Genomic DNA, 11,444 nt, shown 5'->3' on the forward strand with positions numbered 1-11,444 from the left:
AACTCTGCCATGAATGAACACATTATGTATCTCTTTGATTCTCTGCCTGCTGATTGCATCATTTGAGCATCAACATGTTTGTACTACACTATCAAGAAGTATAAGACTGGTAGTTATGAATATATCAGATTTGAGAACCAAGCTGTGCAGAGTAAGCTGCTTTACAGATGCTGGCTTGATTAATTTGAAAGCTAACTAGTACTGTACTTTAATAGATGATTTTAAATGTCTACAAGCTGTTTGAAACTGACAGACAGAAGAACAACAATCACATATTTGTAAAATCATTTTTGACAAAGTGAGAGCTCATATAGAATAGGATGCTCAGAAGAAGAGAGAGCCTGCTGCTGCTGATATTATTAATGAGTATGAGAATGGTTTGGATGATTTGGTAGAGCTAGACTTTGTGGAAGATACTGATGATGGTAATGAGTGCACATCACAGTATAGTAATATTGGGACTCTGAATGATAGTACTTTGATTAGTCTGACATGAAGTTAACTCCAGTTTGTTAGATTGTACTAACAAATGTGAATCAAAAATGTAGAGGCTTGTTGACATCAAGAATATTAACTTGGAGTATATTCATGACCTTACAAACAAGACATCTGATGTTGATGGAGACAATGGAGACAACAGGAACAATGAGGCCAACAGAGATAATAGAGATGACAGAGATGATAAAGATAATAAAGATGATGAAAAGAGCAGTCCTCATGTTCTTGAGAATACAGAGCATGAGGAGGCCAGAAAATAATAATTAATGGGGTAAAGCTTGCTAATCTAGCTGTATGACATGAAATAGTCAGGCCATACAGCAAGATTAATAGCATTGAAGAGTATATATGAGGTCCTGTGTAATTGTGTTTTTCACATCAGTAGTAGTGAATTACCTGGCTGCATCACTAGATTTATTTTCTACAGCAAAGTTAAGAGCAGCATATTTATTGTCACCTCTGGTGTTAGTAGCAGCATCATGAAATGGGACATTAATGCATTTGGTGATAGTGTTGTTTATGTTAATTGTAACAGTAATCATATAAGCAACATTATCAGTAGAGTAAATAAAAATATCAATAACATCTTTATTGCTGTCATTAATACCAATGTGAAAGAAAGCAGCTTGTGTGGATCAATAAAAAATAACAGATCTAGTAGACACAACAGAGTTGTTGAAAATAATAGCATTTATAGAACATGCTAAATTAACAGCAGATGCAGTAAAGGCACTCATTATATTAGAAGTTGCCTGGGACCATGGCAGAGAAAAATGCTTACCAGAGTGAGTCCTGTGCCCACCCAGGGTAAGTCCAGAAAAGCAACATAAGCACAGACACCCTGGCCACCCAGACACCTGGGGCTAGCCCTGGGCCTGGTAGGGATTTGCCAATGCTTGGAGCTTATTCACATCCTGAAGCAATTAGAAAAGGCATTTAGTGATAAGAAAGCTGATATCTATCTATACTATAACCATGCAAAACTAATAACTTCAAAACTTGGGTTGCAGACTCACACACTTAATAGAGAATAGCTTCTCAACTATTTGACTCACATCTATAGAAATCCTCACAATATTGACTCAGTCAAGACTAATGACAGTATCCACCTCTGGTTTCATTTGACAAATAGACCAGCTAGAGCTGAAGATGCTTTAGACATTTATAAATTCAAACATCAGCCAATTATCTCTCTGGTTGCAAACATGCAAACATTTAACTTTAACTAATACATACAGATCACTGAAGTTAACAAGTTCACTACCAGCAATTTTGAGAAGAAATGGGAAACCACTGGATCTGTCATTATTCTCTAGCTAATATGCTGGTGAAACAATAAGTTACAAGGCATCACCACTACAGTACTCACTCAGGTCAATAACAAATATGATATATACTATCATTATTAACAAATAATGGAAGGCTGCAACAATTACAGATGGCTGAGAACAATATACTACAATATCAGCTAACAACTTATATGCCAGAACTCTGCATACTATCTTTAGTATATGCTGACAAGATCCAACCACACTTGGAAATTAATCTCCTATTCATATTATGCCAAGTATGCAAAGCCAGAGAATAAAACAGAATTTCATCATATCAATGTCAATATTCCAGATGCTATTACTACTGGAAAGGGCATTAATATGATACAAGAATTCTTGACTTTAACTGCAGAAGAGCCTGGCAACTGCACAGAAATCTTGCCAGAAATGCATAATCATCTAGAGAATTGATAAGAACTAGTCAAAGAGCAAGGCTTATTCACTAATGACTATATTCATCACATTAAGAATACAATGTATACCAAAGACAACAAAAGAAAATTTGATATTAGATGGACTGATATCATTTACAAACCTGGCAATATCCAAATTACAAGCTCTCTGCTGCCTTATAGAGCTTACAGTCTATGCAAAAAGATCTGGTGTACTATACTACTCTGGTATGTGGCAATTTAGAAGAATCATGAATATCTTGAAGTCAATGAAGCTGGTATCTGATTACAGCTCTCCACCACACATAGGGATCTAGTTCCAGAGCCATCATCACTCTCCAGCCATTTAAACTGTTATGCATCAGTTCCATATCAATTCTCTACTGCTATTCAATTGCAAGGCTTAGGAGCTATATTAGATGCCTTGGTAGACTGAATTAGATGGGACAACTTTATAATGATTGAGAAGCTCAATACCCTCTTTGGACCAGAAGAGAAGAAGGCTCAGAACTTTATTAATAACTAGCATCTAAAGACCACACAAATTGCCTTAGATACTATTGTCAAGACATATCAAATTTCAAAGAAAGCTTTTAGTAACAAATTCTATTAGCATTGTGTGCATAACAACATTGATCCAGTGTCAGTTCAGCCTTCTCCTTCTTTCAAGAACTTGGTGAAAGAAGAGAATTATGATAATTATTATTAGAAATTGCTGCTGTTACTCTCTTTATTCTTATTTTCTATCTCTTTTCTTATCAGATTGTTACTATTTCTTATTCTCTTATTTTCTTTACTAAATTATCTTTGTTTTGTTTCATATGTTGCTTGTTGTCAGGGGATGCCAACATTGAAAGCCAGGAGAAAATGTAGTGGGGATTCTGATACCATATTAGAACAAAGATTATTCTGGTCTGATGCACAAAACTCCTCTCCAGCTACTATCTCTGAGCTATATAAACCACCTATAGCTTCTGCATCTTGCTCAACACTTTCATGCATCTTTGTACTTTACTACACACTTATTCTTTATTGCTAGTTTGGTTATTAGTTAGAGAATATGAAGATCTCTTATTCATAAAGCTTGCCACTGTTTCTTATTAGAGCTGCCTGTATTAATACAGGGCTCTTTAGTACTATTATTTCTTATAAGCTTAGGTGTCTGTTAAGGCATGCTTCTCTGTTCTTACTACTCAGCTATTACCATCCTTACTATGTTGTGATTTTTCATCCTTCTTGCACTCTTATCATCTCAACCAACTCACCTACTTTGACAAGACATCCCATCATACCCCACTTCAATAGCAGGGCTCTAGAGGTTTTATAGGCATTAAAAATGTATATGCTGGTAAATTGCATATTCTAGGCATTTGTAGAACTAGAATATCATCTTCATTAAGTACAGCTTCAAAGCTCTGTATTTTATCTGCCAATTCTAGTAGAAAGATATGTTCTTCATTAATGTAGAGCTGTTCTACTGTAAACCCATCTCATATAAGCTTTTCAAAGCTTATAAGATTAACTTGAAGGTCACGCACAATTCTAATTCTCTTAATACTTAATTCACTATTGTCAGTTTGAATACTGGCTGTGCTGAATTCTCTGGTGACTGATTTCAAATCATTTGTAATAAGCAGTTGTGTTGCATGGCTCTTTGGGTCCATTTGAACTAGATCTATATGTGAGATTATGTGAGATCTGGCTTCAGAGTCAAGAATCTATCTGTTTGTGGATTCATATACTTCTCTTGTAGAAAAGACTGCTTTGTGAATCAAATGAATCTTGTCTGTTATAACTGTTATTACTTTCTTGCTTTTATCTTTAGAGTCTTTCTTAAACTTATTAGACTTTAAATTTGTATTCTTGTTAGATCTGCAGAATTTAGATAAGTGGCCAGGTTTGCCACAGATATAGCAGTTCCAGTTTAGTGGTGAGCTCTTCTCTGGAATGGATTTGGAGTTCATATTCTTATAAGATCTTTGAGAATCTGAGCTTGTTGTTACATTTGTATTTGATCTTGTAGATCTGCCTTTCTTCTCATCTTTTTTAGAGATTTGGTGAAGAATATTCTTCAGTAGATCTTTCAAATTCTTCTCTGATAGATTTGTTTCACTCTGGCATGCCATATCAAATCAGTTCTGTATGAACTCTCTTTATTAAGGCATAATATTTGCCTTTAAAATATCATGTAGAGTATGATCTAGTTGTTTGAATTTTAATCTCTCAAATTCTATACAGATTACTAGAAATCTCTTTATATAATTTCTTTCTGAGTCAGCAGACTGTAGTGTCATTCTTATTAACTTTATATATAGGTTTTCCTGCTGTATCTCAGGTCTCTCTTGAAAGACTGTCTTTACAGCTTTTCAGAGTTTATAGATACTAAGACTATCTGATTTCTCAAAGTGTTCTTTAGCTTGTGCAGATATCATACTATTGATTAGGCTGTATAATTATTTATTTTGAATGTTTCAGTATTCTGAAATCTTTAAGTTCTCTAGCTGTAGTAAGATCTCTTGTCTTTCCAGAATAATCTTCTCAGTATTCACTTGATGAGCTATCTTTAGAATGACTTTGCTTCATGCTAGATAGTTGCTGGTCTCAGCCAGAATTATAGGCTTCTTTACTGTTTTTGAGATCTTCATGAATTAATTGATTGCTCTGCTGGTTCATGTATTTGTATCTATAAGATTTTCAACAAATTTTTCTAGTTTGTTCTCAGAGTCTAGTTTTTGGTTCTCTTCTTGTTGAGCTTCTTGCTCCAGGTTCTCTTGTACTGTTGCAGGTGTGTTTGCAGTGCTTTCTTGGCCTGACAGAAGGTTCATTTGCTGTGCCAGCTGTTGTATCATTTTCTGTTATCTTTATATTAACTTCTATTGCTTTTGCATCATCTTCTGTTGATTCAGTATCATTCTGCATAACATTTGAAGTTTGCTCTCCTTTCTAGACTTCTGCTTGTTATTTGGTGGGCCATCTCTGAGCCTACTTAACTATCTAAGCTTGGTTTGAGGTGTAGAAAGATTTGTTGAAGTCTTCTGATCAGAAGTTCAGTGCTCTGGTTCATCTGTATAGTTTATCATGACTTTGATGTTGCCAGATGCTTGATTTGCTTGCTAGTTGTGTTTAGCAGATATTTCACTCACTCTCTGATTATGTGCTAGAAAGCTACAGGATTCAACTCACTCTTCAGCTTGATGCCAGAAAGCTACAGAAGTTTGCATGTATAGAAGGCATCTATCATGACATATGCTCTCTTTAGTGCTTGTAAAACCTTGTTATTCACAAGAATAACTGTTCAGAATGTTAATTGTAAGCTTCAATATTCAATTGAGCTGTAAATCAATCTTATATGCTTGCTCTTCAGCACAAAGAGCTATAACCTGATGAAGAACTTGTATGCTTGTCATTCACTAAGCTACCTAAAGAGGAATCTCAGCTAATCTATGTGGGTCATGTGAGTGAGGTGCTAGTTGGATTACCTAACAAAGAGACCAGACTCCAGAACAATTTTACCCTGTACATCCGACACTTATAGTCACGTGGTGGAGCTAGGCCAGATTTGGGAGTTGGCATGTGCAAAGACTGACCTCAAACACTAACACTTCCAGTAGGGACGTTCACAGACTGTTCTTTTTCTCTCCAGTAGCTCTCATTGTTATCAAAATCGGTATCAGCCCTCTCCCTAAAAATGGCGAAGAGGAAAAGGCATGAGGAGTCAGAGGGTACAAGCCCAAAAAAGTCCAAAGCAGCACGATTCAATATCCACACACTAAGCCGGTTGCAAAAGGCGGTTGCAGCGGATCCCGAAATTGATCTGACATTATACTTCCCTAAGGACTACTCTGAGCGTCTCTCTGAAATGCGGACTCCGTTACTATCCTCAGCGAGTTAAGATTCCCTCCATAGTTATAACCTACCTTTTCTAACTTCTCTGCCGGTAGCACCTATTTCTGCTGCAACGACGTCAGGTTCAGTTCTCGAAGACGATATCCGCGTGTTTCTAAGACCTTCCGAACCCATCGCCGTTATATTTCCCTTATCTGACTCGGTTTGCAGAATGCTGGCGGGTACGGACATGTCGGAGGCCTTAATAGGGCTTATGCAGCGCTCTGAAATTCTCTGGAAAAGCCCGTTTCCTCGAAAGAAAATGGTTTTCAAATGCGATGGAAATATCGTCGTTAAGGCCATAAAGAATGCGGTGGACTACACTGAATATACAACACTACTGTACCTGGAAGTGCACAAGCCCACAGTGCCCGCTCCAAGGCCATCTGGATTATTACATGTCAACAATGTCTCTTTAATTTTTATGACTTACGTCCCCACGACAACACTGGCAGACATCTGGACAGGACTGGATATCGCACAGAAGAGGTCTATTCAACATCAGCTGAACGAAATCCTAGCTGATCTAAGGTCCCTCTCATGCCCCGATGGGATGCCGCTCGGAGGAGTCCGCGGCGAAGGCTGTAAAGATGTTAGGAGACATCTTCGCCACAGCATTGAACCCATTCTTACCATAAAGGATTTCAAGAACTTTCAGTTCCCCTCTTTGCGCACTCCTATTTTCACAGAATTTATCGACCGGCTCTGTCAACCCTGCATCCGACCCGGGCAGTTAGAAATTCAATGTGTGTTTACACATGGTGATCTGCGACCAGATAATATTACTGTAGAAGCAAGCGATGGCGGCCAATTCCGAATTACTGGTCTGCTGGACTGGGAATATAGTGGATTCTATCCTGAGTATTACGAGTTGATTAGGAGCACAAACGGCCTCGGCCCTTCTGGAGATGATGACTGGTATTTGTTCCTACCGGAGTGTATTTCGCCAGAACGCTATGGCATGTGGTGGTTACTGGACTACGCTCATGGGAGGTTGGTGGAGTGATTATCATATGGCTTTAGAAGAATGGAGGCGTCGGAAATTGGTACTATATCGCAGCATGTATTAGGTGGTTGCAAAGCCCTGATTGTGATCCTAGGCACGAAAGCTAAATACTTAGTGGAAACTGAGGGCATGGCAAGGAAATTAGAGGATTGCGCCTCGCTTTTCCTTCAATTCATCCCGAGCTTCACGGTACTCCTCATCATCCTCTTCCAAAATGAACTCATCTTCTAGCTTGTCGAGAATATCAAGCACATATTCCTGACAATCCCATTCCACGGTGTCGTTATCCACAGGAGTCTCACGGACGACATCATGCACCCTTTGAATGTCGTTTTTGCTCATTGTAGCAATGAAGACTTTGCCAACAAAATTCTTGGAACGTTCGGGTTTCGAATACACGACATTGGGCTGGAAGTTCGGATGCGATCCAACAACCTCAAAGATTACATCCTGGTCGTCGGCATCAAGATACAATGCCCAATGTTGAAAATTGCCGTAACGGGGTCGATAGAACACAACATGGAGTTTTGGACTGTCCATTTCATCTGCTCTCCTGGCTGCAAGCTCTCAGCATATGTTTGCATCCTGTTCAGGAACCTTTCCATACTTATCCTACACCAAGTGGGATAATGTCAAATTCCAAGTGATCTTGGAATATGGGTCCTGTGGTCAAGATTGGCGGCAACACTATCAGTGGGCGTGAGGGCGCAAGAAAGCCTTTTTTGCCCGAAAGAAACAGCACATACAAGGCAATGATTTATATACACTTTACGACAGAAGCAGAGCTCGTTTGCTGGCGACCAAGAACCCGCAATTTGCCATTGCTTGACATCTTACCCTGTCAAATGGTTGCCGAACCAGGGCAGTTCCAATAAGTACCCAAAGATTCAAACAGCCTCCGCAAATCCGGCATTAATTACCCCTCCATGCATTGCTGCCTAATATGGGAGGACATTGTTGGAGGAATCAGGCGCAGGATGTCTGATTGGCCGTTGTTCTCTCTTCTCTGTCTCCCAAAAAGGATGAGGTGAAACTAGGCCTAAAATACTTTAACCTCTGACCAGGTAGGTGGTGGCAGGTTTGATGGAGGACTTGTATGCTTGTCATTCGCTAAGCTACCTAAAGGGGAATCTCAGCTAATCTATGTGGGTCATGTGAGCAAGGTGCTAGTTGGACTACCTAACACCCCCCCATGCAACAAGCTCCAGCAGTGAGCAAGAGCCACAAAGATCTAAAGCTTCCAAATCTCTCAAATCTGCAATAAAAATTAATTACAAAATCCAGATTTATTCCTTTTTTAGACTTAGCTTCATTTGCTGTGATACAGTATTTTCACCAGTTTTACTGATAAACTTTCATATTTTCCTGTATTAATCTGTCACCCCTATCACACTCACAAATTGAGTGTAGGAATTCATTGCAAGAGCCTTTGTGAGCCTGTCAGCTTTATTTGCATCACTTTCAATATGCTTGATCAAGATTTTGTTCTTTTGCATCCAGTCTCTTAGCATATGGTGCCAAATCTCAATATGGCATGCTCTTCACATTATAGCTTTAGCTTTGGCTAAGTTAATAGCTCTCTTGTTGTCAATACTTAATTTTGAGCTTCTTAGTCTTGCTGAGCCTTCACTAATTACCCCAGCATCTATTAACAGGTCATTAATCTAAACCAGTTCACAAGTAGCTTCACTAGCTGTCAAATACTCTGCTTCAGTTATAGATTTCAAGACAGACATCTGGTGCTGTGATCTCCACAAGATTGGAGCTCTGTTCATGATAATAATATAGCTGCTGGTGAATTTGTACACAGAATTGGCTCCAGTTCAGTCAGAATCCAAACTGGCTGCCAGTTTCAAGTCTTCAGAATCCATATTTCTTTTGAAGACTATTTCTTTTAATTTTATGCTCTTGAGATAGTGTAGAATCTGCTTGAATGCTGCTCAGCTCTCTCTATTGGGCCTGCTGTTGAATCTTGCCAGATAATTAACTGCAAATGCAATATCCAGTCTCATACACATAACTAGAAACTGTAGAGAGCCCAGGCCTTTCCTGTAATTCATAGATGTAGCCTGCTTATTAACTCTATCTTTGAGAGTCTGATCTGGCACAAATTCAATGCTTATTTCTTTCTTCATTAGTGTTTTGGAAGGTTTGCAGTCTTCCATTCCATATTCAGTCAGTAGATTCTTGATTTACTGTTTCTGATTCACAAAAAGGTCTCCATTTGACTGCTTTTGAATCTACATGCCTAGATAACAGCTCTGTTCTATAATCTTCTTGATCTTGAAGCATTCCTGAAGCTTCTTAATAAGTCATTCTGTTTCAACTTTATTGGGTCCCATTATACAACAGTTATCAACATGTAGAGTTAGATAGATTTGCTTTCCCTTGTGGTAGAGTAGGCCTGCATTATATGGAGAGATCTGGAATTCTAGAGATTTCAGATAGTCAGTAGCTGCTTGATACCAGAGCCTAGCAGCTTGCTTCAATCTATAGAGTCTCTGACATAAGAGCCCTACTAGATTACCTCATCTGTGCTTGAATCCAGTAGATAGTTAAACATATACACATTCATCCTCTGGAAGAATTCCATTTAGAAAGACTGTCACAAAGTCAAAGACTTTGATCTTCCAGTTCTTGGCTGTTGAGATAGCAAAGAAGGCTCTCATTATAGATCCACTAACAACTGCTATGTAGGCCTTCTTGTAGTGAATGCCTTCTTGCTGTTTGAATTCATGTACAACCCAACAGACTTTAAATTATACTGTACCACCTGTGTTGTTGAGCTTCCTATCAAATACTCATTTGCTAGAGAGGATCTGCATTTCAGGTTCCTTCTTAACTAGAATTCAAATGCCTTTCTCTTGTAATTTGGAGACTTCAATATCTAGAGTCTTCTTTCAATAAAGCCATTCTTCAGAGCATTTGGCTTCAGCAATGAATTTTGGTATGTCTGTACACATACTGAGCACTGGAAGCTCAGCTCCATTTGTCTCTTCTTCCTCCATAGCATCCAAGAGAATTTCTTGCTCTTCATCCAGATATATAGGCTCTAAAGCCTCTAATTCACCATCTGCAAGCTTCTTCATGATTTCTGACTTCTTCTTCACAAGGTAAGCTAGTAGCTTGTGTTGCCAGCCATTCAATAAATCTATGTAATTGTACTCCTCTGGGAGTTCAACATATTCAGCTTCAGTTAGCAAATTCATAGGGATTTGATCCAATTTCTTGTCAAATATAACATCTCACAAGATCATTATACTGTTCATTTCTGGGTTCCAAAGCCTGTAGGTGTGCATGCCACAATATCCTACAAATTTGACCTTCTTGGACCTAGATTGGAGCTTTGAGGATTCATTCAAAATCTTCACATAAGCATCACATCCCCACCTATGGACCCATCTGCAATGGGGTTGGTGACCCAACCAGACTTCAAAGGGTGTCAATGGCTTTGTGTTCTTGCATTCATATAGAGGCACTGAGGTAGGCAATAGATTTACCATCATGGAGACTGTGGTAAGAGCTTTACCCCATAACTCATTGAGTAGTTCTGAGTCTATAAGTATGCTTCTTGTTCACTCACAAAGAAGTCATATTCCTCATTCACTCATTCCATCTTGTTGAGATGTATATGGGCATATAATCTCCTGTTTTATACTCTTGCTTCTGTAGAATTCAGCCAGTTGCTGGCTCATCAATTCAGAAGCTCCATCAGACAGTATAGTGCCAATCTTTCATTCAGTGAATGCTTCAATCATGTTAATTCAGTTCTTTAGAGTTTCTGGAGCTTCTACCCACTCCTTCAGAAGATAGATCCACCTGTATCATGTGGCATCATTCATTATAAGTAGAAAATACTTCACTCCACCATAGCTTGAAGAATCAGAGTCTGTAGATAGGATACAGCCACCACCTGCAATATCAATAAAAATTTTAGCTCCAGGCTTTGTAGAGCATGTTCTAGATTCAAATGGGTTGCAAGCTTGCTTAGCTTTAGCACAGGCTTTACAGAACCCTAGCTTCTTTACTCCCTTTATTTACATTGCCATTCTCAGATCTCTAGCTAGAATAGCTATATCATGGGCATTAAGATGCCCCCAGCATTTGTGCCAATTGGCCATCATATCCTCCTTGATTTCTGGTGTCTTTGCCAGGTGATTCAGTGCCAAAAGCACATCATCTCTATCTTTATTCTCTAGAGTTGCTGTTACATAGCAGGGCTCTAGAAGTTTCATAGGTACTGGAAACACATATGCCAGTAAATTGCATATTCTAGACATTCATAGAACTAGGATGTCATTTTCATTAAGCATGGCTTCAAAGCTCTGCATT

General features: G+C 38.7%; 3 protein-coding genes across 4 annotated transcripts; 2 read left to right on the top strand and 1 right to left on the bottom strand.

The window, feature by feature from the left end:
* Positions 1-115: 115 nt before the first annotated feature.
* Positions 116-758, top strand: CIMG_12918 (uncharacterized protein; the record flags this gene model as incomplete). The annotated part of the gene is made up of 4 exons (XM_001246244.1): positions 116-151; positions 216-278; positions 320-391; positions 549-758. 4 exons carry the CDS (start codon positions 116-118, stop codon positions 756-758), a joined length of 381 nt encoding a protein of 126 aa, XP_001246245.1.
* Positions 759-5,822: 5,064 nt separating this feature from the next.
* CIMG_10458 lies at positions 5,823-7,307 on the top strand. 2 transcript variants are annotated; one of them, XM_004445951.1, is made up of 3 exons: positions 5,864-5,943; positions 6,009-6,108; positions 6,163-7,307. In XM_004445951.1, exons 1-3 carry the CDS (start codon positions 5,929-5,931, stop codon positions 7,110-7,112), a joined length of 1,065 nt encoding a protein of 354 aa, XP_004446008.1. In that variant the 5' UTR covers positions 5,864-5,928; the 3' UTR covers positions 7,113-7,307. The 2 variants fall into 2 exon arrangements, with proteins under 2 accessions (XP_004446007.1, XP_004446008.1); XM_004445950.1 differs by having other exon boundaries at positions 5,823-6,108.
* Positions 7,254-7,944, bottom strand: CIMG_00013 (uncharacterized protein; the record flags this gene model as incomplete). Its single annotated transcript, XM_001246241.2, has 2 exons — positions 7,254-7,665; positions 7,880-7,944. The coding sequence occupies 2 exons, from the start codon at positions 7,942-7,944 to the stop codon at positions 7,254-7,256; spliced, it is 477 nt and encodes a 158-aa protein (XP_001246242.2).
* Positions 7,945-11,444: the final 3,500 nt, after the last annotated feature.

This window comes from Coccidioides immitis (assembly GCF_000149335.2).
Source record: "Coccidioides immitis RS genomic scaffold supercont3.1, whole genome shotgun sequence".
In the NCBI taxonomy this organism is placed as follows: Eukaryota; Fungi; Ascomycota; class Eurotiomycetes; order Onygenales; family Onygenaceae; genus Coccidioides; species Coccidioides immitis.